This window comes from Esox lucius, chromosome 13 (assembly GCF_011004845.1).
Source record: "Esox lucius isolate fEsoLuc1 chromosome 13, fEsoLuc1.pri, whole genome shotgun sequence".
Classification (NCBI taxonomy): domain Eukaryota; kingdom Metazoa; phylum Chordata; class Actinopteri; order Esociformes; family Esocidae; genus Esox; species Esox lucius.
In genome coordinates, this window is record NC_047581.1 from 26,333,695 (window position 1) to 26,360,188 (window position 26,494).

Consider the following 26,494-nt stretch of genomic DNA (forward strand, 5'->3'; position numbering starts at 1 on the left):
TGCAGTTAAAAGTTTTCTACTGAGTTCACTGACATTTGGGGTATTTTTCTGTTCATTTTGTAACATAACACCATTTTCTAATACTGTCCTCTAATACCAGTGCCTTCCCTGCTCTGTCTCACGTTCTTTCTCTGTCTGTCTCGATTTCACTGTATTTCCATCTCTGCTTCTCTCTCTGTCTTTCTTTGTCTCTGTCTTTCTCTTTCTCTCTCTCTGTCTACATAAGTGGAGATAAGTGGAGTGTCTCCCAGTTACCTTGGACCCTCACTGCTGTGTAGGTGCTTGGATATCTGTCTTAAAGCTGCTCTTGTTTTGAAATGGTTAATAAATCATGGTCTTGCAGGGGAATGAAGGAAATACTAACCAAAATACTATCAATCCAGCTGGCTCTCATGAAGCAAACAGAGACAGCAACAACACAGAGGAGAAGGAAGTTAGATATGAATCACAGACCTTTAGCCACATTGAGTCATTTCCATCTAGATGCTTCTAACAAAATTTGTGGTCTACATTTCAACAATTTGGCAAGTTTCAGGAGACACAAACACAGACATATATCAGTGTTCTATATCTATGGAAACCAGTACTACTCATCATCTTAACAGTCTTGTAAGAGTCTGATTTATTTTACCCTTTTTTAAAGGTTTTTCAACTGCATAATGCAATATAAGCCTATATGTTTCTGTTCGCAAATTGTTTTCCATTCAGATTTTTTTCAGTGCCTTTTTTTAAATACAGTTGTTCTCTAATTCATCCATGAACCAGTGACTTACTTTAGTGAAGCTGTGAGTTACTTTAGTGAAGCAGTGAGTTACTTTAGTGGGAGACTCCATCCTACCTCAGACTGCTGACACACAAGTCGCAGAGAAGTCCAGACGGGGCAGAGCAAAGAAAAACACCAAGCCCGTAAAGGGCAAACATCTATCATCTGCTCAAATACTCCTCCACACTGTGTAAGTGTGTGCATGGGCATTTGGGGGTGTATGTGTGTGTCTGTGGATGTTTTGGGGTGAGCGTGCATGTTTGCGTGTGTGAGTGTGTGTATATTTGGGGCTGCGCGTGCATACATTGTGTGAATTTTTCCCACATCCCCTTGGCTGGGTATGAGTTTTCCTTCTAACTAATGGGAGAGTTTCTAAGGAAAGAATGCTGCAGTTTCATAGAAAAGCGAGCAGATTATTCCTAAGGAAAACTAACATACAAGCTGGAGGTGGAATATTATTTTCGTCTGTTCCTTATTGTTTTCATTTTGTTTGGAAGTGAAGTCCACTCTGAATATTTGTGGAGTTCAGAATTGTTACCACACACACACTTTCTGTTCTCCCCCACTCTCTTTCCCTCCGTCCCATCTTTTCCCCTCCCCCTCGCCTCCCTCCTTTGGAATCTGGTGTCCTGGGAGCCTTTGCCTGTCTGTGGCAAACTGCAGAGGGGAGAGCAGGCATTTTGGAGGAAAACGTACTCTATCACGGGACGAAGCTGAACTGAACCAGGAGTTACAGCACCAATAGAGTCAACCTGGATTCTTCCTTTCCTCTCCTGGCTTGTCCAGTGAGCTGCTCTGCTTAACACACATTGAGATCTCCTTTTGATCTCTGCACCTGTTCCAACTCGTCAGCCAGGTGAAGGGGAGGGATTCTCTCTCCTCCTTCTCCCCTCTCTTCTCATTCTCCCTTGTTCTCTCGGTTTCCGTGATTGCTTTTTTTCAGTGGACCATCCAGGAGAGTAGTGGGTTAAACTGCAGGACAATTGGGCTGCTCTCCCTCGTTGTTCCTCCCTCCCCTCCTCCCTCCTCCCCCTATGGGTCCAGCCCTGCCTTAGATCGCTGTGAGTCTGGGTCAGGCTGTAGTTAGCAGTACGTGTCGTGCTCCAGAATCTTCCTCACTGGACAGAAGGCGTGGAACACCTGAGTAGAAGCCTGAACAGGGTACTGACACGGAACACTGAGGGTAGACGTTCTGAGTAGCATTCTGAGCTGTAGTGTAATACAGGATTGGAACACTCAGCTGGAACTCTTCTGCTGGACTTTGACTCTTTAGGCAGGCAGAGTTGGGAGGATGGGAGGTCGTACTGCGCTGCTTTGTTTGGGTCTGCTTGCCCTGTGCTGTGTGCTGCTGCCCAGAGGAGGGGTCAGTGCAGGCAGCCTAGTCTCTTTAGGCCAGGATGTGGACAAGAAAGGGATGGAGGTCATACATGGAGAGGAATCCCAGGATGAGCTAGATAAACAAGAGGAGCTTACGGAGACACAGACTGGCAATGTACCGACAGCCACTGAGGAGGATGTCCTACCAGGTAAGAAAAAAGGCAGCCCGCCTATACTAGTAAACCCGTGTTGAGTAGTGAGTCGGGAGACACTAGTAAACCTGTGTTGAGTAGTGAGTTGGGAGACACTAGTAAACCTGTGTTGAGTAGTGAGTCGGGAGACACTAGTAAACCCGTGTTGAGTAGTGAGTCGGGAGACACTAGTAAACCCGTGTTGAGTAGTGAGTCGGGAGAAACTAGTAAACCCGTGTCGAGTAGTGAGTCGGGAGACACTGGTAAACCCGTGTTGAGTAGTGAGTCGGGAGACACTAGTAAAACCTGTGTTGAGTAGTGAGTCGGGAGACACTAGTTAACCCGTGTCGAGTAGTGAGTCGGGAGACACTAGTAAACCCGTGTTGAGTAGTGAGTCGGGAGGAACTAGTAATCCTGTGTTGAGAAATGAGTCAGGAGACACTAGTAAACCCGTGTTGAGTAGTGAGCCGGAGACACTAGTAAAACCTGTGTTGAGTAGTGAGTCGGGAAAAACTAGTAAACCCGTTTATGAGTAGTGAGTCGGGAGGAACTAATAATCCTGTGTTGAGAAATGACTCGGGAGACACTAGTAAACCCGTGTTGAGTAGTGAGTTGGGAGACACTAGTAAACCCGTGTTGAGTAGTGTGTCGGGAGCCACTAGTAAACCCGTGTTGAGTAGTGAGTCGGGAGACACTAGTAAACCCGTGTTGAGTAGTGAGTCGGGAGACACTAGTAAACCTGTGCTGAGAAATGAGTCAGGAGACAATAGTGAACCCGTGTTGAGTAGTGAGTCGGGAGAAACTAGTAAACCTGTGCTGAGAAATGAGTCAGGAGACACTAATAAACCCGTGTTGAGTAGTGAGTCGGGAGACACTAGTAAACCCGTGTTGAGTAGTGAGTCGGGAGACACTAGTAAACCTGTGCTGAGAAATGAGTCAGGAGACAATAGTGAACCCGTGTTGAGTAGTGAATCGGGAGACACTAGTAAAACCTGTGATGAGTAGTGAGTTGGGAGACACTAGTAAACCTGTGTTGAGTGAGAAAATGCATTTATGGTGTTGGTCTGAATTACCCATGCATTGATCAGTCACTATGACGGGTCCAATAATATCCATCTACCACAACGCCAAACACACACACACACACACAATACACACACCAGATCCAACTCACACACAGACATCTGGACGATGACTCTTGGCCCTGACCAGACCAGACCAGATTAGACCAGACTAGAACAGAAATAAGTAGACTAGTTTAGACTACACCAGATCTGACTAGACTTAAACTTGACCAGATTATACAGAGTAGATGAGAAAAGACTAGTTTGGACAAGACCAGTTTAAACTAGACTTAAACAGATCGGACTAAAATTTATCAGAGGAGACTCAACCAGAGCAGATTAGAAATGGGACTGATACAAGGATAGGCGAGGATTCAGTCTGTTGCTGTAACCTGGTTGGACTCTGAGCTAAGCATCTTGAAAACAGATTTCAATAACCTTTTTTCCACTGACTGAGCTGAAACCCTATGTGAAAGGCTACCACAAAACCAAGCTGTACAGTGGAAGGAATAACCTAATTATGAAGTGTAAATTCTGAAGCACATTGGTTACCCAAGGAAAATCACCCATCTGTAAGTTAAATCAGCACAATTTCCAACTGACGTATTTACATGTAATTATATAACTAGGAGGTATTGCATATAACTAGGAGGTATTGTATAACTATGGAATACAGTGCTACATACAACGCTTTAGTGCTTAGTGTAATGTAATACAACAATAACACTTCATTTGGATAATCGATCTCTAGATGCTTTACAGTCTGTCTGCAGATGATCAAGAACATTTCAATGAACTATCCATTAACACCAACCTTAAACCAAATCCCGTCCCTATCGCTTTCCGTGTGTGTGGGGGGCAGATAGGGAGGAGAGAGAGGACACTGTCAGCATCCTGCTCGCTATCAAATAGACATGTGCACACATACAGACTAACACAGCATGTCTGCCAGACATGGACTGTGCCCTCTAGGAGTGAGTCGGACACCTTCTCATTGCAACTGTCTGAACAAGGATCCATTTCTCACTCTCTGTTCTTTTCTATCACTATAACACCAGTAGGCTCTATGTCTCTTTGCCAATGTCTTATCAGTCTGATTTAATGGCATAGATGATGTTGATTCATAGCCTGTGGTATTGCTTTCTTGTCACATCGAGCTTAGTTGGGGTCCATTCCATTTAAATTCTAATCAATTCAGGAATTAAACAAACAGTTATAGATCTGTGGTTGCTCGTGGAACTCGTACCGGTATTGTGAGCCTGGGTTCGAATTCAGCCCACTGCTATTTTAGCACAAAAACGTTTTTTAATGCTTTTCAATTAGGAATTTTTTCCCATTTGTCTTTCTCATTCAGCCATGGGGCCGTAGGGCTCAACACGTTACCATGTATTCACTTCTCTCTGTTGTCCATCTCCAAGCCAGGTTCAGGAGAGCACCAGCGGAGGAGGGCAAAGAGAAGAAAAAGAAGGACAAGAAGGACAGGAAGGAAAAGAAAAACAAGGACCCAAAAGAGCCCAAGGCTACCAAGAAACCCAAAGCAGACAAAAAGCAGAAAGAGAAAGGAGGCCGCAGAGGCAAGGACAAGGAGCCACGGATAAAAACTACTCCACCACCCACAACCACACCACCTCCGACTACCACAACACCACCTCCGACTACCACCACACCACCTCCGACAACCACAGAGTTTTACACAGAACCAGGTAATACAGTAACTTTACTACTGTAATACACGTTTTCAATAAACACTATAAGTCAATAAACCTTCGGACTACCACAGAGTACACCACTGAACTAGGCAACACAGTAGCACACCACTTTACTGCTGTAAAACCAATTACAATTTGGTGATCAGATATGAAAGGCTTTGTCTTGTGTGATGAAGTTCTTTTCTTTACCCCTCTGAAGCTGATCCATACCCAGACTACCCAGACAGTGGTGAGTACATGTGAACAACCTGACAATGGTATTGCAATGCCTTATCTTCATTGTATAACATAGTATCGGCATTTCAACTTGTCTATTGATGTATTGTAAATTGAAATATTTGTAGTTTACTGATGTACAGTCACTTTAAATGTACATAGTTCTGTATTTGCATTTTGTACTATGTCTTGTTTTTTTGTGGACCCCAGAAAGCTAGTTGTGGTTTTTGGAGATAACTAATCAAGATCCCAATAACATCCAGCAACTTAGTGTTATTGTTTCCCTTGGATAGAGGATGACTACTGGAAGCTGAATGAGGAGGAGGAGCCAACTACTGCAGAGACTGACCCCGAAGACGACTATTGGACACCTGAGGAGGAGGAGCCTACCAACCCAGTGGACAACCCAGACGATTATTGGAAGGTAGAGGAGCCAACAACAGCCACCACAACAACAATCACGTCCCCCTATCCTGTGGGGAATGAAGAGGTGGACCCAGAAGAAGACGACTATTGGGAAGGCAAATGTATGTGTTCACCCACTTCTTAATGAATAAATTAATGGGGAAATCAATGTATTGTATTAAAGCACATAGTATGTTGTTAGTATTTTTATATATAACTTCCTTAGACCTGTGAGTCAGATTTTTGCAGCATAAATGATGGAAATTTCATCTCATCTGCAACAACTTTTCATGAGGTCCATCATGTAATTACTGTTTATTAATTCTTCCATTCCTCAAAGTTTCCAGTCATACAATATCTCACTCTCCTATACATCTTCTATCTCCTGTCTCCTGTCTCCTTGCTCTTGTTTCTGTTTATTCTTACCTTTGCCTACTTCCTGTCTTGATTTTCTTTTATCTCACTCTCTTCCACTTTGATCTTTTTTCTCTGCTCGCTTTACTCTCTCAGATGTACATTCTCACATTCTTTTTTGTCTGTTCTCAAATAACAGATGACGACCCAGAGAATCTTCCTTTCCCTGATGGTAAAGAAGTTGTCCCCACTGAGAAAGATGACTGGAGCTATGCTGTCACAGGTAACTAACTCAATTAACCAATCAACAAATGGAAGTCACCTGCTAACTTGATGGTCAAAATGTTCAACAAATTCCAGTCAATTCACAAAAAAATAAAAATTAACTATTTAATTCAAATTCTCTTTAATGCTTTTTTTATTTTGTATTTTATTTTTCAATAACTTTTATCTATTGTTTTATATTTTCATTGATGACAATGCAAAGAGCAAATCAAGAGAAATAATATGGGTGTTTTTCTATTGCAAATAATTTAATTATTAACATACTACAGCACTAAATTAGTTCCAATTGGAGAGTGTAACCTGCCAGACCTAATGAAATATAGGTAAACTGTCACTCTGCATACTGTATATTGCTAAAGTCTCCGATTGCCAATTCAGTGAGCTATAATTTAGCTGAGGGGACTAGATTTTGCCATAGTAAGATTTAGAAAATGAGTTGTTTTTGGAAAACCCACAGGATAAACCATGTTTTAGATGAGACATTACACAGGTTACCTGACTCTGTGTTCTTTTTTGTAAGAATAGGGCTGATAACCCTGGTATACAGGCCTCGATTTCCAATCTGGCACTCATATCATAGCCATTATCCCTTGTTTCCAATTGGCCCTTTTCTCCTCTCTCCTCACCCTGTATGAAAAGTAATACATGAAGCACAAATCGTTTTTGATAAGTGTTGGCTAAATTACTAAAATGGAAAATGATCAACAGCGGGTCCTGGTTAAACGTAGTCCCCAGGATGTTTGGTAATATCCTAAAGTATCTCTGCATTTTGACATTAAATACATAGGGGTTACATAATAGGTCTACATTATTAAATGGGATTTGGATTATAAAGTGACTTATCTAGGCTGAAAGGGGACATGATCACAGCGCCAAGAGAAAAGGATTTGCAATCCTCACGCACAGTCATATGCCAGCCAAAACATATGACAGCGCAGATGTTAGCAGCCCAATGTAGTTGAGCAAGTCCCTCCATTCTGGCTCACAGATCTGTTTTCTACTTATCCCAGTTGATTTACAATCCCAGATGAATGAGTTGATAATTGAATCCAAATATGAATACGGGGATGTCTGGGAAAGGTAAATACTAAGAATGTGATCTGCATATTGTGACATTTCATTTAGGGTCTTTAGTACTACGACCATGCACTGGTACAGGAGACCTTGTGTCTTGAGCGAGAGGCTTAACGAACAGAGCAACAAAACACCAGCCAGTGCATAACCGTGTCTTGTCCCTAAACAGAGGTTAAATTAGGGTGAAAGTAATTGTTGATGGGGATCCTGTTGGGGAGCAAGACATTTCAATCCAAGTGGACTGTTTTTTTACTTTTTCCGCAATGCTTTGATAAAAGGTAAATTGTATTCAGCTGTTCTTTCGAAATCTGTTATTCATAGACTTTGTGAAGCAGATGTTGCGGAGATGGCCTACATTTCAGCATTTCTCGAATTCCTCCACAAGTGGAACACAGTTTAAGGCAGTAGACAGACCACTGTCACAACCTCAGCATCTGGCTCGTTCATCGTGGGGTCATCACATTTAGGGACGTCAGGCAAGGCCTTTCTTGCCCCTTGTTTGTTTGTATAAGGACATCTTCCCCACTAAAACATGCGTTAAATATTCAGGTTGAATATTTGCTTCTGATAAGAGGGAGGACACAATTGTAGCTCAGCGAAGCTTAGGTAAAGAATATGGGAGCAGCTGTCATGCAGGACCAATCTATCACACTGTGTCACCTGGAGACCTCGTCAGTGTTTTTCAATTAGAAACTTTGAATTAATTAATCAAATACTTTGTAAGTTAATATTTCTTTTGGATGTAAATATATACTATTTAAGTTTTGAGGAACAAATTGGCCTTGTACATGTCCACATGGAGTCTCAAAACCAATGAGTTAGGTTTTCCAGATGCAATGATGGAAATCTCATCTCATGTAAATGTCTGTTAGTGACATTTATTGTAAAGCTCAGCTCTGTCGTACTAATTTGATAATTGCAACAGGTTTTCATAACATTTAAACCATGCATTCTTACATTTTTCCATATCCACAATACTTCTGTCCTGTACACTCCATCTCTCTCCTTCTCATTCTCTTCTTGCTCTTTTTACTCTTAAATTTCCCTTCTATTCGCTATTTATTCTCAATCTTTTTTATAATGTTTTATCCTTTCTCCTCTGTTGTTTATTCTCTTAGATGTAATTTTCCTCTTTTTTTCTCTGTTTTCCAATAACAGACGAGGTGCCCAGGAATATTCCTTTTCCTGAAGCGAAAGAGATCTTCCCCACAGAGAAAGATGACTGGAGCTATGTTATCACAGGTAACTTATTGGGTCAATCAAGCAATCAGTCAGTCAGTCACCAATCAAATGGCCTCTGTGCATGCCAGGGTTGGATCAATTCTACTTAAATTCCAGTCAATTCAACTAACCAAAAATGCAAATAGTTTTCAACGAGGAACAGGAAATTCTGTTGCCTGAGCAAGGTCATAGTCTGCCTTCTAAATGAGTGTGAGTGGGTGAGAGTCTAGTTCCACACAATCAACATCTTTTCATAGTTTTGTTTCTGTGTGAGAAGATTTTCACAACATGGCTGCTCTTTTATATTCCTTGTAACCGTAAATTAAACATTTAACAAGTCAAATAACAGGCAGTGGGTTACACTAGTTTGATGTAGGTCCAAACAGATTGTCTGATGTGGCTGCAGAAAGGCTGTTTCAACATCACTATATTGGACCATTTCTGTATTACTATTTTGGCATACTGTTTATTTCAGTAAGCTTTGCACAGTAACACTGTGTTCTTTAGTAAAAACAGATACTGCTGAATCAATGGAGAAAGAGTGTGTTCACTAATGGTGTGTTTATTTCTTTTTCTTTTATATAGAGGAGCCTGTTACACCACCACCTACCTATGAAAGCCCCTGGTACGAGGAGTATGACTACGGACATAGCGGTGGACAGAGTATGTACAGTACACATACATACACACACTGAACTATAACATAACTAAAATATGATTCGAGAATATGAAAGCTTTTACCACAGAGTTCAAAGTGATGGCCATACACTTCTCATAAAAAAAAAGTGTTTAGTCAGAATGTTTCAGTTACACAGTCTGTTGTGTTCTTTGTAAGTTTATGTTTGGCAGCCGAAGTTACAAACTGCTTGTTAACCAAAGACCACTGAAACAAACATAAGCAAGGTCAATGGCTAAGATTAAAAGCCCCTTTAAACTCTTTGTCATGTTTATTATTTTGATAGTGGGCCAACTTGAAGAACCTGGGTTCAGGAGGGGAACATTCAGATGGAAATGTATTGTGTACATTTTGATTGATTGTTATCATGTACATTCGGAAGTCATGACAACTATTTATTATTCTACCTGTTGTGAATCTTATATATATATATATATATATATATATATATATATATATATATATATATATATATATATATATATATATATATATATTGATGTATTGGAGAAATGAAATCACACTCCATTGTCACACTCCACTTTGTTTACCACAGCCAAACAGGAGGAGGAGGAGCAGAAGGAGAGAGAGAGACAAAGGAAAGAAAAGGAGAGAGAGGAGAGAGGTAGGGAGGTGCACATCCTGCTTCCATTCTCATCTGAAAGACCCTTCTGTCCACTCTCTGTCACCTCAGATTTTACAGTGACATTTTACATTACATTTAGATGATTTATCTAACACTCTGATCCGGAGCAACATAAATTAAGTGTAAGATTATATATTTTGAATGCATTTTAGAACACAAAAAAATGTACAATATAAAAAAACAACTGAGGCCACATTTTTATTAGGGATTTGGAAATGAATATTTTTGCATTCTTTAAATATATTTGTAAATGTTTTTGAACTCAAATACATTTTTTAGAATATTTATGTGTATTATATATGTTTCACATCTGGGATATGGGAACAATGAGAAAATGAAATATTTTGCCACTAGAGTTTCGAGTTGGAGACAGGGAGAGAGGTTCGACCGAAGCACAGATGGTGGAAAAGAGAAAAACAAGGAATTCATACAAACTGAGGATCAGACAGGACAGGGAGGACAGGAGATATGTTGAAATCGAGAGTTTACAATCAAAACACCCCCAACTCAACAAGAAGGGTAAAACCAGATAATTGATTAAACCAGGCGTATTAATCTCAGGGGATATCTATTTTTGGGATTAACTAGTGAAGGGATTACAGATACGCAACACTTTCAGTGCAGTGTAATTTCTTGGGATGATTAAGTTTAAATGCAAGGTGAACCAAGTGTCTGTGACCAACTACTAAACTGAAACCCTAGTCATAAAACAGGTGTGTCTGTCAGTCTTTGCATGTATAACAAAGACAAAACCATATTGTATAAAAAATGTTTTTAGCTTTCATACCCACCTATAGATATATTAAAATGTTTTTTGGCACAGTTTGTCACACCGTTCCTATATCATGTGACTGGTGGTTAGGAAGGCCTGGAACCAACACGTGAAATCCCCCCAGGGAGTCTGCTGCAGCCTGTCTTTGATTAAATTATGGAAAATATAAACAGCACATTCCTGATTTTGCAAAGACACAATACATCTGGATTCCTTTCTTTCTGAAATTTGAAGGCCATGTGGACGCACCACGCTTTAAGTTTTAATATCCTTGTGGGAACCCCAAACATGAATCCCATTCAAAACCTGACCCTAACCATAACCCCAAAAACCTAGCTTTATCTCAAACCTAACTTAGTATACATTTGACCTTTTTACCAACTTACTCCAAGACAAAAATAAAAACATTCTCATGAGGACTGGCGGATTGGCCCCAAAAGGCAAATCTCTCCTTGTTTCACATCCTTAACAATATTTTTGTACTCACCAGCATAGTAAAACATGTTACTTGATTGACTATGGTGCTGTTTGACAGAGAGAGCTCAGAAGAGGAGGGAGGAGGAGGAGAGGGCTAAGAAAAGACCACGCGTATTCAAGGAGCCCAAAAGTAAGTAACCTGCTAACGACCAATGATACACTCATCTAACATAATCCGTTTACTCTAGCCAATAACATAGTGGAAGATGGGCTTCTTTCTGAAATACAGTTATGCTCATAAGTTGGCAAACCCCGGCAGAAATTGTGAAATTCTGGCATTAATAAAAAAAATATGATAATGCTAAACATTTATTTTATTTAAGGATAGTGATCATATGAAGCCATTTATTATCACATAGTTGTTTGGCTCCTTTTTAAATCATAATGATAACAGAAATCACCCAAATGGCCCTGATCAAAAGTTTACATACCCTTGAATATTTGGCTTTGCCACAGACACACAAGGTGACACACACAGGTGAAAATGGCAATTAAATGGTAATTTCCCACACCTGTGGCTTTTTAAATTGCAATTAGTGTCTGTCTATAAGTCAATGAGTTTGTTAGCTCTCACTTGGATGCCCTGAACAGGCTAGATACTGAGCCATGGGCAGTCTCCTGTGTAACAAGGTAATGGAACTTTATAAAGATGGAAAAGGATATCAAAAGATATCAAAAGCCATGCAAATGCTAGTCAGTATTGTTCAATCACTAATTAAGAAGTGGAAAATTCAAGGATATCTTGATACCAAGCCAAGGTCAGGTAGACCTAAAAAGATTTCAGCCAAAACTGCCAGAAGAGTTGTTTGGGATACAAAGAAAAACACATAGGTAACCTCAGGAGAAACACAGGCTGCTCTGGAAAAGGACGGTTTGGTTTTTTCAAGTAGCACAATATGACAATACAAAAATTTGCTGCTTGGTCAAGTTGTTTGGTCGAGTTGCCAGAAAGAAGCCTTTTCTGCGACAATGCCACAAAAAAGCCTCGTTACAATATTCTCGAAAACACCTTGACACACCTCACAGCTTCTGGCACACTGTAATTTGGAGTGACGAGACCAAAATAGAGCTTTATGGTCACAACCATAAGCACTATGTTTGGAGAGGGGTCAACAAGGCCTATAGTGAACAGAATACCATCCCCACTGTAAAGTGTGGTGGTGGCTCACTGATGTTTTAGGGGTTTGTGAGCATTAAAGGCATGGGGAATTTTGTGAAAATGTATGGCAAGATGAATGCAGCATGTTATCAGAAAATACTGGCAGACAATTTGCATTCTTCTGCACGAAAGCTGTGCATGGGACTTTCCAGCACGACATTGACCATAAGCACAAGGCCAAGTTGACCCTCCAGTGGTTACAGCAGAAAAAGGTGAAGGTTCTGGAGTGGCCATCACAGTCTCCTGATCTTAATATAATCAAGCCACTCTGGGGAGATCTCAAATATGTGGTTCATGCAAGATGACCAAAGACTTAGCATGACCTGGAGGCATTTTGCCAAGATTAATGGGCAGCTATACCACCTGCAAGAATTCAGGGCCTCATAGAAACTATTACAAATGACTGCACGCTGTCATTGATGCTGAAGGAGGCAATACACAATATTAAGAACTAAGGGAATGCAGACTTTTGAACAGGGGTCAGTAAAAAAAAATCTTTGTTGCCATGTTTTGTTTTATGATTGTGCCATTCTGTTATGACCTACAGTTGAATGTGAATCCCATTAGAAATAAAATGTGTTAAAATGCCTACTCACTCATTTTCTTTACAAATGGTACATATATTACCAATTCTCCAAGGTATGTAAACTTTTGAGCACAACTTTATAGTGTTGGAATTTGTGAGTTTCCATGACATTGGGATGTGTGTGTATTGTCACTGTATGGTTTCCATGACGTTGGGATGTGTGTGTATTGTCACTGTATGGTTTCCATGAAGTTGGGATGTGTGTGTATTGTCACTGTATGGTTTCCGTGACATTGGGATGTGCGTGTATTGTCACTGTATGGTTTCTGTGACATTGGAATGTGTGTGTATTGTGACTGAATGGTTTCCATGATGTTGGGATGTGTGTGTATTGTCGCTGTATGGTTTCCGTGACGTTGAGATGCGTGTATTGTCACTGTATGGTTTCTATGACGTTGGGATGTGTGTGTATTGTCACTGTATGGTTTCCATGGTGTGTGACTGACTTGTTTTGGAATGGTGGCAGAGTGTCCTCCCCTGGGAATGGAGTCTCATAAGATAGAATCAGACCAGCTGCTGGCCTCCTCCATGTCTCAGTACCGCTACAGCCACACCAGGGCACGCCTCAACATGCAGGTATTAACACACTATAACCCCACACACCCCTCACATATTGACCCCCTTACTCAACATGCAGGTATTAACACACTATAACCCCACACACCCCTCACATATTGACCCCCTTACTCAACATGCAGGTATTAACACACTATAACCCCACACACCCCTCACATATTGACCCCCTTACTCAACATGCAGGTATTAACACACTATAACCCCACACACCCCTCACATATTGACCCCCTTACTCAACATGTAGGTATTAACATACTATAACCCCACACACTTATGGAATTACCATCACAGTACACACCCCAAATACAGTAACCCCCCTAACTCAAATCTCCATCACCATATGGTTTCCAGGCTTCGGATAATGAGGAGGACATGAATGGAGGGGCGTGGTGTCCTAATCCAGATGACAAGATTCACTGGTTTGAGGTTGACGCTCGCAGAGCAACAGAGTTTACTGGGATCATAACACAAGGACGAGATGCACGCAATGAGTAAGATACACATATAAGACTTCAGCAGAAGCGCAGATAGAAAAGTCTATAAATGTGTGTGTTTTTTGTTTCAGGGGTGACTTTGTGACATCATACTTTGTGTTTCTGTTTCAGAAGTGACTTTGTGACATCATACTTTGTGTATCTGTTTCAGAAGTGACTTTGTGACATCATACTTTGTGTTTCTGTTTCAGAAGTGACTTTGTGACATCATACTTTGTGTATCTGTTTCAGACGTGACTTTGTGACATCATACTTTGTGTTTCTGTTTCAGAAGTGACTTTGTGACATCATACTTTGTGTTTCTGTTTCAGAAGTGACTTTGTGACATAGCTCGTGTTTCTGTTTCAGAAGTGACTGTGACATAGTTTGTATTTCTGTTTCAGGAGAGATTTTGTGACATCATATTAAGCGTTTCTGTTGCAGGAGTGATTTTGTGACATCATACTACGTGTTTCTGTTTCAGGAGTGACTTTGTGACATCATACTACGTGCAATTCAGCAATGACAGCAGGGAATGGACAACCATTCATGATGGTTACTCTGACTGGGTGGGTATCACTTTGAAAGCTACACTTGTTCAAATGATTCTTCTGTCAATGTTCTCTTCATGGGGCATCACGTCCTACCATGTCAGTCATACCACATATTGGTCTCACTATCGCTCACCTCTTACTCGTCTCCCTCCCTCTCTACTCTCTCTCTCTTTACTTTCCCTCTCTCCCCCTGTATCTATCTCTAGTTGTTTTTTGGTAACTCTGACAAGGACACGCCAGTGCTAAATCAGTTAGCAGAGCCCATTCTAGCACGCTACATTAGAATCATCCCTCAGAGCTGGAACGGCAGTTGCTGTATGAGGTTGGAGATAATGGGCTGCCCACTCCCTGGTGAGTGACACAAACACACACACACACACACACACACACAGATCCACACACTGACAGACAACAACACATACAACACACGCACAATGTGTTTTTGTCTCCATAGACCCTGCCAGTGCATACCAAAGGCTGCAAAATGAGGTGACGCCGGTCCAGTACCTGGAATTCAAACACCACAACTATGCAGCCATGGTTACGGTGAGAGGGTACTTGCCTGGGGGGAATTTAATCTTTAAGGTCATCAGTGTCATCTGTATGAACAGGAATGAAGATTAATGTTTTTGCTCACTGAGATGTTGGATTGAAGAATGCACTGTAGGTGTCCTGAGAACAGAGTCGGTGACCACTGCTTTGCTTTGCGTGTTTCCACCACAGCTGATGAAATCTGTGACTGAGGAGTGTCCCAACATCACCAGTATGTACAGCCTGGGACGCAGTGCCAACGGACTGGACATCCTGGCCATAGTCATATCAAGCAACCCCACAGAACACGAGATAGGTGGGACCAAACAAACATTGTCGGACCACCTGTTACATGACTTACAGTCCTTCACTGCTCCAGGCCAATTTTCCTAGAATGTTCTGTGCCCTCTCAAGCATGGAAGGCCAATGACAATCAGTGTTCCTCTCCTTAGGTGAGCCAGAGTTCCGCTACACGGCCGGTCTCCATGGAAACGAGGCAACGGGGCGGGAGATGGTTCTCCTTTTGATGCAATACCTGTGTAAGGAGTATAAGGACGGTAACCCCAGAGTGCGCCGCCTGGTGGATGGAATACGTATCCACCTGGTACCCTCACTAAACCCTGATGGACAGGAGAAGGCCCTGGCAGTGGTCAGTACTGGTTATTGGACAAGGAAATACGGGCTGCATTTATTACTTGAACCTGTTTAAGTCACAGTTTCCGACAGAGTTGCTGTGTTAGTCAACTTGACTAGGCGCATCATTTTTGTGTGCAAGAACAGTCTGGCACATTTAGTCATTTGATTCATGTTAAATTAAGCCTACACACTTAAGAGGTAGATCTTAAGAGGTGTGCTTTCTTTCTTCAAAAGAACAGTACAGGTTTGCCATAAACATAAAGAAATCTGTTTTTAACTTGTAGATTTTACTGCCGTCAATATGCAGTCGAGCTCTGTTCTGGAAGGTTCCCTCGATAACCTCTAGTCCCATTGATACCACAGGGTTCGGAGCTGAGCGATTGGACCACAGGCCACTGGACAGAGGACGGCCATGACATCTTCCAGAACTTTCCTGACCTCACCAGTGTTCTGTGGGAGGCAGAAGACAAGGGCATGGTGCCCAAACTGACCCCCAATCACCATGTCAAGATCCCTGAAGACCTGGAGGGGCACGACAAGGTGTGTGGAGGAAAAAGAGCAGATGGAGGAGGAAGGAAATAGACGTGTTAGGAACAGAGTATACAATTCCTTGTTCCTGGTCCGTCAACTCATCATGACGGGGGGCTTTGTTCTTCCTATCATGCAGATGGCCATGGAGACTCGAGCCATCATCTTGTGGATGGAGAGCCACCCATTCGTACTAGGGGCCAACTTCCAAGGTGGGGAGAGGTTTGCTTCGTACCCCTACGACAGTCACCGTCCAACCAAGACCGTCAGCACCAGTACAAGAGAGGGGTCACACAGCCGCAGGAAGAGACAGTATGCTTTCCCTTCTTCTCTCTCTTTCCCCACTCTCTATCCTAGCTATCAGTGGATATCCAGGGGACCATCGCAAAAACGTTCCGTAAACGTTATACTGACTGACCTGTTGGTCTCCTTCTGCAACCTTTGTGGACTAATCCTTTTTCTTCCTTTTTCCTCCCTTTTTCCAGGTATGAGGAAGAGTATGAAAGAGGAACAGAGTGGGATAGGGGCTACGACCGCCAGGAGCCAGAGGAAGAGGACAGATGGAACACAGGACACCAGCAGCCGGAAGAGGAGCGTTGGAACCGTGGATACCAGGAGCCAGAACAGGAACATTGGAACCGTGGATACCAGGAGCCAGAACAGGAACATTGGAACCGTGGATACCAGGAGCCAGAACAGGAACGTTGGAACCAAGGATACCAAGAGCCAGAACAGGAACGTTGGAACCAAGGATACCAAGAGCCAGAACAGGAACGTTGGAACCAAGGATACCAAGAGCCAGAACAGGAACGTTGGAACCAGGGATACCCACAGCCAGAAGAGGAACATTGGAACCAGGGATACCAGGAACCAGACCGGGAGGAGTGGAGGGGACATGGCTATGGCCACAGAGAAGAGGAAGAGGATGACAGAGGGAGGGGAGGAGCAGGCTATGCCGAGCCTGAGGATGAGCCCAGGGTCATAGCAGACGCCTCCTTTTTCAGGTGTGTAGAACCAGCTCCAGGTTTAGGATGAAATTCCCCGGATTAGATTACTGAAACATATCTGACTGTGTTTGTGTTATAGGTGGCTGGCCATCTCCTATGCTTCCACTCACCTGTCCATGACTTACACCACCCACGGCTCCTGTCATGGCGCTGACGTCACTGGGGGTTCCGGAATCGTCAACCGCGCCAAGTGGAAGCCCGTCACAGGAAGTACGGACACAGTATTACTGAAGGACGTCTTATCGTGGCCTGCTGTTTAATACGGTGGACATAATCCGTCTCATTAACACTTCCCTCCATACCTCCCCTCTGTCCCTCCTCAGGTATGAATGACTTCAGCTACCTGCACACTAATTGCCTGGAGCTGACTATGTTCTTGGGCTGTGATAAGTTCCCCCATGAGAGCGAGCTAGTCATTGAGTGGGAGAAGAACAGAGAGGCCATGCTCACCTTCATGGAGCAGGTAAACACACACAAAATGTGCAAATGTACAACATGCCAAACACGTCGCAGAGTAGCCGTAGAGTGACCGTGACCTTTGGACCTGTGGCCACCCCTCCTCCCCCAACACAGGTCCATCGAGGGATAAGGGGCGTGGTGAAAGACAAGGAAGGGAACCCCATCTCTAATGCCACAGTGTCTGTGGAGGGAGTCAACCATGACGTCACTACAGGTGGGTGGTGTTTGGCAGCTATGAACGCTGTGTAGCCATCCAACACCATAATGATCGCTTCACCAATCTCCAGATGGTAACCATCATGTCTTCCTCCTCAACAAACCTCTGAGCCAATCTCCAGTCTAAGCCCTCTGCGCTCTCCCCCCAGCCGTAACAGGGGATTACTGGCGCTTGCTGAACCCTGGTGAGTACCGTGTGACCGCGCGGGCCGAAGGCTTCACCTCCCTGACCAAGCTGTGCGTGGTGGGGTACGAACAAGGGGCAACTACCTGTAGTTTCAACCTGGCCAAGTCCAATTGGGACCGAATCAAACAGGTGCGTATTGCTCCACCTACAACTTACATAGACTTTTTTAGGACCGATGAAGCGCAATATATTAAACCTATCCATTCAACAGATTATGGCCATGCACGGCAACAAGCCCATCCGCCTGCTCAGCCACGGCAACGTCGGAACACGTCGAAACACCATCTCCGTTGTTAACCGGCCTGTGGTGCCAAACAGCGGCATTGCCGTGGATCCTGAGGCACGTCGCATACGCCAGCGAAAGCTTAAGCTCGCCCGTCTCCGTCGTCTACGACAACAGAAACTGATATCGACAACGACGTTGCCCCCAACTACTACGACGACCACAACGGCTCCCACGACAACAAAGGCGGAGCCCACAACTGCTTGGTACGACTCGTGGTTTATAGATGAGGGGCAAACGTCAGCGCCGGAAGGTTTTACAGACTCCATTTCTGATTACAACTACGAGTACAAGTTTAAAGAGTATTAAATATGAAACACAGGTGCACTTCGCAAGACCTCGCATATTACTCAACAGCACCCATTCTTTTGAAAAAGCTGATCGGATAGGTCATAAGAACAATACATGGAGAGAGAAAAAAATAATAAACATCACAATTGGCACATCTGTAAATGATCTAATGTGCAGAAAGTCTGGCCCACAAGCTAATGTCGGCGCTAGCCGTCTGTATTACACACAAAAATGACAGTTTTAGAGTAGGAAAATAGAATTGCATTTCAAATCAACTGCATTTCAAATAGCAACAGAGTTGTTGCAAAGCTTTCCTTGAGAATGGGCTTTAGAGATGGTTTCAGATCCTGGACTGTAAATACCACCTCCACCTCTGAAGAATCAAAACGAAGAATACAAGTTTACTTTATTTCTTATAAAAGTGTGGATTTATTTACATTATTTTCACTAATGAGAACAAAGCCATAATGCTGACAGACAGTAACTTGACAAAATGTCTTTTGAAGGTTGAAAGAGAAACCAAGAGAGATTTTCCTCTAGCTGAGGTAGAGAAAAGTTATTTTTTCAATGAATAAAGGCTTGTTTAAGTACATCATTTGTCTCTTTCTTAATGTTCACCAGACCAAAATGGGGACCGTGCGTTGGTTGGGCACTGGCACACAAAACACTTAATTAGTTCCATTACAATCCTTTTCACACCATACATTTTCATTTGTAACAGGTTCCAAGCCAAACAGTACTGGCATAACTGCATACCATTGTTGAACCAACCTATTCATTACATACTAGATACTGGTGACATTACTTTGATTGGTGACTTTGAAAACAGCAACCACCTTAACAGACATCAAACTCCTTGATATTATTCAACCGGACTCCCTTGGAAAACCAAGGGAGGTTCTGACGTGGTTCTGTCTCATTCAGTGGCTGATGTTCATTTCACTTTCCTCGTCGTCACCAGCATTAAAGGAAGAGAAGCTGATTGGTTCACACTCTAGAGTTCTGAGGTTAACCAGGCACGCCGTCTGAGTGCTGCTGAATTCTGGGATAGCTACCAGGAGGACCTCCTGACCATCAGCACCTAGGAAGGGAAGAAACAGGGGACATGTAACTGGTCAATAGGTTCCACCCTGTCAACCATGCATTTACAGAATAAGTCAGCCTGTTCCATACCAGGGACCTCCACTTCAGTTAAAAGCTCACGATGAGCATTCGAGGAGAAAAATCTTAAAAATCTCTGGTCCTCAAAAGCCAGTTCCAGTAAATTTTTCCCATTTCAACCCTCTAATCAGGGACTGGGACACCAGGTGGGTGCAATTAATGATGACCTTGTAGGGTAAGAGTTGAGTAGCCATGTTTTATATGGTCCCTCAGTCAAGTATTGAAATAATTAGGAATATAATCAACAACACAGACCAAATTGCTACATTAAAGCTGCTTTAGTGGCCAACATTTTTATTTGATTTGAGACAAAAAAAATGGAAGTTAAATCAATTTCACACTGTCATTCAAAAATTCTGTGTGCAATACTGGAGCAGCTACAATGTGAATCCACTCAGATTCTGTCTGTGGCCAGATGTGTCTGGACTGGTAGGAGTGGGCGTGGCCACTCACCTGTGACGTGTCTGGACTGGTAGGAGGGGGCGTGGCCACTCACCTGTGATGTGTCTGGACTGGTAGGAGGGGGCGTGACCACTCACCTGTGATGCGTCAGGACTGGTAGGAGAGGGCGTGGTCACTCACCTGTATTGAGTCTGGACTGGTAGGAAGGGGCGTGGCCACTCACCTGTTATGCATCTGGACTGGTAGGAGGGGGCGTTGCCACTGAAGTACACATGAGGACATTCTTCCAGGATGAAAGGGTCTTTCAGGTAGAACGGATAACAGCCTGAGAGCAAGAACAGCCATGTTCCTTAGTGTTTAACCAAAAAGAGAGGCTGTGTGCGCTCGCATTCGCGTGCGTGCGTTCCTACCCAGCGTGTCGGGTGCAGTGGGGGCAAGGTGTCTGAGCCTCAGTGTGTTCTCCAGTATGTCCAGATGACTGTCCATTCCGCTGTACTTCTGGATGTCAAGCACATTCTGTCCTGATGTGCCCAGGAACCTACGGCCACACCACATGGACACAATGTGAAAAGCTTTTCTGAAGTTGGCCAAAACAAACGTTACAGAGCACTAGGCTCCAGAAGCACCAGCTGGCTCATTTATCAAGCAGGTAGAAGCATAAATCCGCATAAACCACACGTGATCATTTCCACGCAAAGTCTGATAGTCGTCAGTATATTTACTTGAGAATGTTTGTACACTTTCTATACACAACTGCATAACAGGCAGAAGTCAAAACGGGTTTCTTTGCAATCTGCGGTTTCCACAGAAACACGTTGCTCAAAGACAGATTTAGGACCGTTTCCATGCACGCTTGAAAAAACACGGCCCCATGACTTTCTGACACTCACCTCACCCCGTCAATAGTGGCCTGGTGTGGGTTGGAGGCCAGCTGCAGGGTGGGGTAGGTGGAGGACAGGGGGAACATGCAGCGGTGTAGGGGCTGCTGGGGAAGGGTGTAGTTAGTGGGGTCATACTGACCCGGCATCACATCCACCGGCACGGAGGCCTGCACGGGAGGAACAAAGGCTTTTCAGTGAATGGAGTGTTGAACGAATGCTGGGCTGTAATGGTGGGTTCTCCGTGTTCCCCAGACGGGTTCCACAACCCTGAACTCACCACCAGCTGCATCAGCATCTCATCCAGGAGACGAACGGCCTCCACAGTCCCTGCCTGGGTCTTCTTAGTTAAGTACTTAGCCTGGAGGGACAGGCTGCCATTAGGAAATCGCCACACACATTCCAGTTGGCCAGTTTAAATAGAACCGCAAAACACATCAATGAGACCTGAAAGGGAGCTGGTCAGCCATGATTTGACAGATCTGGGGCATCAAACAATGGATTCCAAGACTGAATCTGCACTGTATTGTCAGTTAGCTAGCTAAAATGTTTTGGACTAATAGTTTTGCCAAATATTCCAACATTTCATTAATTGCAGTCAATCCACAGCCGTACACTAGCTCAAACTAAGTAATTGAAAATCTTTTCACTTCTGGCTCTAATTTTTTTTTTTTTTTTTTAATTTGTAAAAATTCTATGTACAAATTGCATGGTAATATTTTAGGTTCACATGAATGATTTATAATGAGCCTGGTTTGAATTTCCCTCCCATTCTGTATTTTAACAGTATAACAATACAACAATACAATGTACATTACGGTTTGCTACATCAGCCCAGTAACCTTGGTGGATGCATCCTTGTCTTGTGTGCTCTGGCTCAGAAGGTTCCCGGCCAGCAGGACCCTGGAGATGGTCGCAGCACCGCCCTGCTCCCCCTGGTCACCCAGCTGACCCGTTACCATGTCAACAAGTAACTGTAAGGCCAGCATACTGTCGGCATGGCTACCGCCCAAGCCCAAACCTGACACCAGTAGCACAAACCTACAGACAACAGTATATTATGATTTGATATTTGACACAGTAAGGTATGGTTTGTGTGTGTGTCCGTCTGTGTGTGTGTGTCTGTCTGTTTCTGTCTGTGTACCTGTCAGAGGTGACTAAGGTTCTGGGAGTCTGAGGAGGGAGGTCAGCAGTACAGAAATCTTCCACCGTGAATTTTCCATCATTCTTCTCTGCCCCGTATATAGCAATAACACTTCCTAAGAGAGAAAAATGGGAGAGAATCATAAAGAATCCCATATAACAAAACAACTCCTACATTATTACAGCAGGATGCACCATCTCTTCCCACAAGATTCAGCACATACAGAAGATAGAGACCTGTGATCATTAGTCTTCACGATACAGCAGGCATAGATTATAGAGACCTGTGACAACTAGTGTTCTCCAATAAAGCAAGCAGGTATAGATGAGAGACCTGAACACTGGTCTCCCCCAATACAGCAGGTATGACAGAAATACGCCACGTTTCCACTGGTGCTTTATCCCGGTACCAGGGCTACACCAGTGATTTATGCTAAATCAGACCGACTTTCCTGTTTCCACCATACATGTGGTACCAAGGACTTAAAGAGGGGCTCAGGTGGGGAGGGAGGAGTAAACCATCAATGCGATTTAGTGTTCCAGTTACAAAAAATACAAGGAACATTTTTCTGGAAGTAAAATTAAATTAACAATAATGCCATGCTCAGTTTGTTTATTATACACCGTTTGAACTAATATATTCCTCAAACACCCAGGACCGGCACCTTCTCCACCTACACTCATGTCACTTCAACTGTAAGCCAGTGTATTCATTATTTAATTGAAGTATTTTGTCAAAACTATCTACCTTTAATACAAGGATTTGGGAGAATTTAGGTAATTGTGTGTTGTTTTAGGTTCTTTAGGCTAAGTCTATGTCTCAGCGCTTAGTTTTTCAATTGTGCCTATGGCATCGTACCATCTAACCCTAACCCAACTCTTTCCGTTGTGAGTGTTCAATTCCCTGTACTGTTGCTTTATTTTCTTTATTTTATCAGGGATCTGTTTGTTAAAGACAACATGCAGGCGTTTCCGCGTCAACCTGCAAACCCCGCCCTAAGTCCCAAATTCCGGGGCGAGGCACCAAGTGAGAGCCGGGTCACTTGGCTTTGGCCTAGTGGCCAACAGGCACTGGCCCGTGTCAATATAAACAGGAACATTTCTGGACTTTGTTTGGCACCAGTGGAAACAAGGCAATAGAAACCTGTGACCACTAGTCTCCCCGGATACAGTAGGTATAAACGACAGAAACCTGTGACCACTAGTCTCCCCTGATTCAGTAGGTATAGACGACAGAAACCTGTCACCACTAGCTCCCCGGATACAGTAGGTATAAACGACAGAAACCTGTAACCACGTCTCCCCTGATACAGTAGGTATAGACGACAGAAACCTGTCACCACTAGTCTCCCCGGATACAGTAGGTATAAACGACAGAAACCTGTAACCACGTCTCCCCTGATACAGTAGGTATAGACGACAGAAACCTGTGACCACTAGTCTCCCCTGATACAGTAGGTATAGACGACAGAAACCTGTGACCACTAGTCTCCCCTGATACAGTAGGTATAGACGACAGAAACCTGTGACCACTAGTCTCCCCTGATACAGTAGGTATAGACGACAGAAACCTGTGACCACTAGTCTCCCCTGATACAGTAGGTATACATGACAGAGACCTGTCACCACTAGTCAGTGTAGTTAGGTATTGATGATAGAGAAATGAGACCACTACTCTCTCCCAATACAGCAGGTATAAAAAAGATGGAGACCTGTAACAAACAAGTCCACGTCGATATTGCCCTCAAGTTTGATCCTCTGCAGCTCATCCTCCAGGATCAACTCATCTGAATCGCTGATGTACTTGGAACGTGGTGGCTGGGGCAGCAGGTTGTGCTGGCAGAGATAAAGACATGCTGTCATGATATTGAATAGGATTTGATCACAAAGCAATTGCTCTGTTGACAATAAAGACCTTGGTCATCTTTCCTGATCTTGCATGGTGGCATCAGAGCATAGTCTGATTCAATGGTAACTTCTCACCTCCTCACTGATCTCCTTCAGAATGGACGGCTGCAGATCCATGTGCTTAAATAAGGTTCCCACAATGCAACACTGCTCACCCATCTGCAGATCACACAATTTCTTGATTCGTACATCAGCACCTGACAAGGAAAACAATACTTACAAGATTGATTGGAAGCCAAAAACGTTTTACGTCTTTTAATCATATAAGTAATTTCCACTTCCACAGTTTCAATGCGAAATAACTAGAACGGGTAATATGATGCCTTGTCTCTTCAGACAAGTTCCACATCAATAATATTATCAACACTTCTTGGCATAAGAGGTTAGCTGACTATGTCCACCCTGCACTCACCCCATTTCTGATGGGCCCTCTCTGTGAGTAGGGGACTCATCTGCATGAGTCGTGTTGCATAGATGTGTGCATATTGACGATTGAAACTGCGGTCCCCAAGTCTAAAGCGATCAGCGCAGGGGGAGTAGGCTGGCTTGACCCTGTCAAATACTGTGGGATCCCGGTCTTCGGAGCCAGGGTGACACAGCAGAGAACATCCGCCCTCCCTGGAACCACTTACCTCTGAGAACATAGCTGCCTGGGAAGATGAGATGCAGACAGTTAGTCAGGAAAAATGTCTAACCCTAACTTCAAAAAACAATGTTTATGCATAAACCTAACCATAGTCCATTAATCTAAAAGCATTTTGAGGGGCTAGGAATATTCCTTCAAAAAGCCCTGACTTTTCAACGTTTCATGTCAGGATATTTTGTTGAACTTAGGTCTTCAGGTTGTGTGTGTGTGTTACAGACGCAACAGCAGTTTCAATCTACCCTCACTCACAACTCATAAAGTATGGCAATTTAACACGCAGAGAAAAAATTAACACCACATTTCGTTTAGATGGCGTAAACAGATTTTAAATACAGTCCATTTTGCATTTTAACACAACTGTTAGCAAAACTGATGACCCATTATAACAAGTCGTCACTGTCTACATATTTCATGTTACCCACGTTAGCGTGGTAGTTAGCCTGCTGGCTAGCTAAATACTGTGGCAAACTAGATAGATTTTGTCAACAAAATAACCTCCTGCAAAGATCAACTGTTAATTCAACTTAAATCCGTTAAATAATATGTTACGCTACCTTTATTTGCCTTAGCCACGTGACAAAAATACGATTTTGATTAAATCTATGTTTACGAATTTAGAAAGCCGTGTACTTAGCTAGCTTCCAAAAACATCTCCCGCGAAATTTGACATTTCACCAGCGTACGTCAACATCGCACAACGTCATACGTAACGGACCATACATTCAGCCATGTTTGTAAGGAAAAGGCTATACAGACGCTTTTAACCTGCAAATTGACGTTTAAAATACTTTCCTTGGCGGTGAAGGGGGTGACAGTTTAGGCTGAAGAGGGTGTTTCACAGTTCCCTGTTTGCTACGGGTTTATGTGTGTCTGTAATGTGTATGTTTGTATGTGAGGACGTGGGAGTGTTCCTGTTATACTTTAGAAGAGCAAGAAAAATCATGAAAAGTAAGGCCATTTGTATGGAGTTAGATGTGTCTCAATATTCGTAAATATATCTAGAAAATCCGTGCGTAGGTTCGTCACAACTCACAAATAAAAATAGGGTTTGTAAATGTGAAAAAATATTTTGTAAATTAAAGCATCTGTGAATATGTAAACATGTTTCACAAATATAAATACAATTTGTGAATATGTAAAAACATATTTCACAAATAAAACACATATGTAAAACATTTAGAACTGTTGCTTAACATTTACAAGTGTTGACTTACATTTTATTGGTATTTACGGATCTGAATTTAATATTTACACATTTTTTAGACACATTTTCCTTCGGTCGACAGGTTTTATTGTGCGTGGTTTCAGTCTGAGGGCTCGCTTGGTGGGACTCATGGAATATCCGGACTGGATCCTGGTAGATTGGAGTCTATAGTATAGGTAGCTAGGACACGTTTTTCCGGAAATGTGAGTGTAACGTTTATTTGTATAACAATATTTGACTGCATCACCAACGGGTAATACAACGCCGAGCGTGTATTTGACTTCAGGCAACTAATTTAAGCAAAGTAAGTTATGTCAGCCTACATCTGGTTGGCTAGCTAGCCAGCTAGTAGGCTACTGTAGCTTAACTAAAGTAATGAAGGTATCTAACCAACGACGCAACTGACTAGATAACGTTATGTTGTTGACAGCTGTTGACACAATGCACTCCTGCATTCAGTATTGCACATAGTGCTAAAGTTAGTGGTTATGAAAGA

General features: G+C 43.0%; 2 protein-coding genes across 3 annotated transcripts; one reads left to right on the forward strand and one right to left on the reverse strand.

Moving 5' to 3' along the window:
* Positions 1–1,420: 1,420 nt before the first annotated feature.
* si:ch1073-459j12.1 (inactive carboxypeptidase-like protein X2) lies at positions 1,421–19,248 on the forward strand. Its single transcript, XM_034296504.1, has 24 exons — positions 1,421–2,289; positions 4,754–5,038; positions 5,244–5,273; positions 5,554–5,787; positions 6,219–6,302; positions 8,537–8,620; positions 9,185–9,262; positions 9,832–9,900; positions 11,229–11,300; positions 13,382–13,491; positions 13,843–13,982; positions 14,449–14,533; positions 14,725–14,869; positions 14,973–15,064; positions 15,242–15,365; positions 15,502–15,698; positions 16,049–16,225; positions 16,353–16,525; positions 16,699–17,217; positions 17,300–17,430; positions 17,544–17,683; positions 17,794–17,893; positions 18,045–18,211; positions 18,294–19,248. The coding sequence occupies exons 1-24, from the start codon at positions 2,055–2,057 to the stop codon at positions 18,672–18,674; spliced, it is 3,852 nt and encodes a 1,283-aa protein (XP_034152395.1). The 5' UTR covers positions 1,421–2,054; the 3' UTR covers positions 18,675–19,248.
* pold2 (polymerase (DNA directed), delta 2, regulatory subunit) lies at positions 19,062–25,511 on the reverse strand. 2 transcript variants are annotated; one of them, XM_010876707.3, is made up of 11 exons: positions 25,349–25,511; positions 24,561–24,798; positions 24,224–24,345; positions 23,953–24,076; positions 22,242–22,356; positions 21,940–22,138; positions 21,378–21,458; positions 21,110–21,267; positions 20,630–20,757; positions 20,443–20,544; positions 19,577–19,737 (listed from the first exon to the last, which is right to left on the reverse strand). In XM_010876707.3, exons 2-11 carry the CDS (start codon positions 24,790–24,792, stop codon positions 19,577–19,579), a joined length of 1,422 nt encoding a protein of 473 aa, XP_010875009.1. In that variant the 5' UTR covers positions 24,793–24,798; positions 25,349–25,511. The 2 variants fall into 2 exon arrangements, with proteins under 2 accessions (XP_019908377.1, XP_010875009.1); XM_020052818.2 differs by lacking the exon at positions 25,349–25,511 and having other exon boundaries at positions 19,062–19,737; positions 24,561–24,792.
* Between the last annotated feature and the right edge of the window lie 983 nt (positions 25,512–26,494).

Coding starts and splice junctions, on each gene's coding strand:
- si:ch1073-459j12.1 (XM_034296504.1), top strand. CDS start 2,055: ATGGGAGGTCGTACTGCGCTGCTTTGTTTGGGTCTGCTTGCCCTGTGC. Junction 11,301..13,381: donor CGTATTCAAGGAGCCCAAAA/GTAAGTAACCTG, acceptor GAATGGTGGCAG/AGTGTCCTCCCCTGGGAATG. Junction 16,526..16,698: donor CACAGCCGCAGGAAGAGACA/GTATGCTTTCCC, acceptor CCCTTTTTCCAG/GTATGAGGAAGAGTATGAAA.
- pold2 (XM_020052818.2), bottom strand. CDS start 24,792: ATGTTCTCAGAGGTAAGTGGTTCCAGGGAGGGCGGATGTTCTCTGCTG. Junction 22,357..23,952: donor CGTGGACTTGTTTGTTACAG/GTCTCCATCTTT, acceptor TTTCTCTCTTAG/GAAGTGTTATTGCTATATAC. Junction 22,139..22,241: donor ACCTTAGTCACCTCTGACAG/GTACACAGACAG, acceptor TGTTGTCTGTAG/GTTTGTGCTACTGGTGTCAG.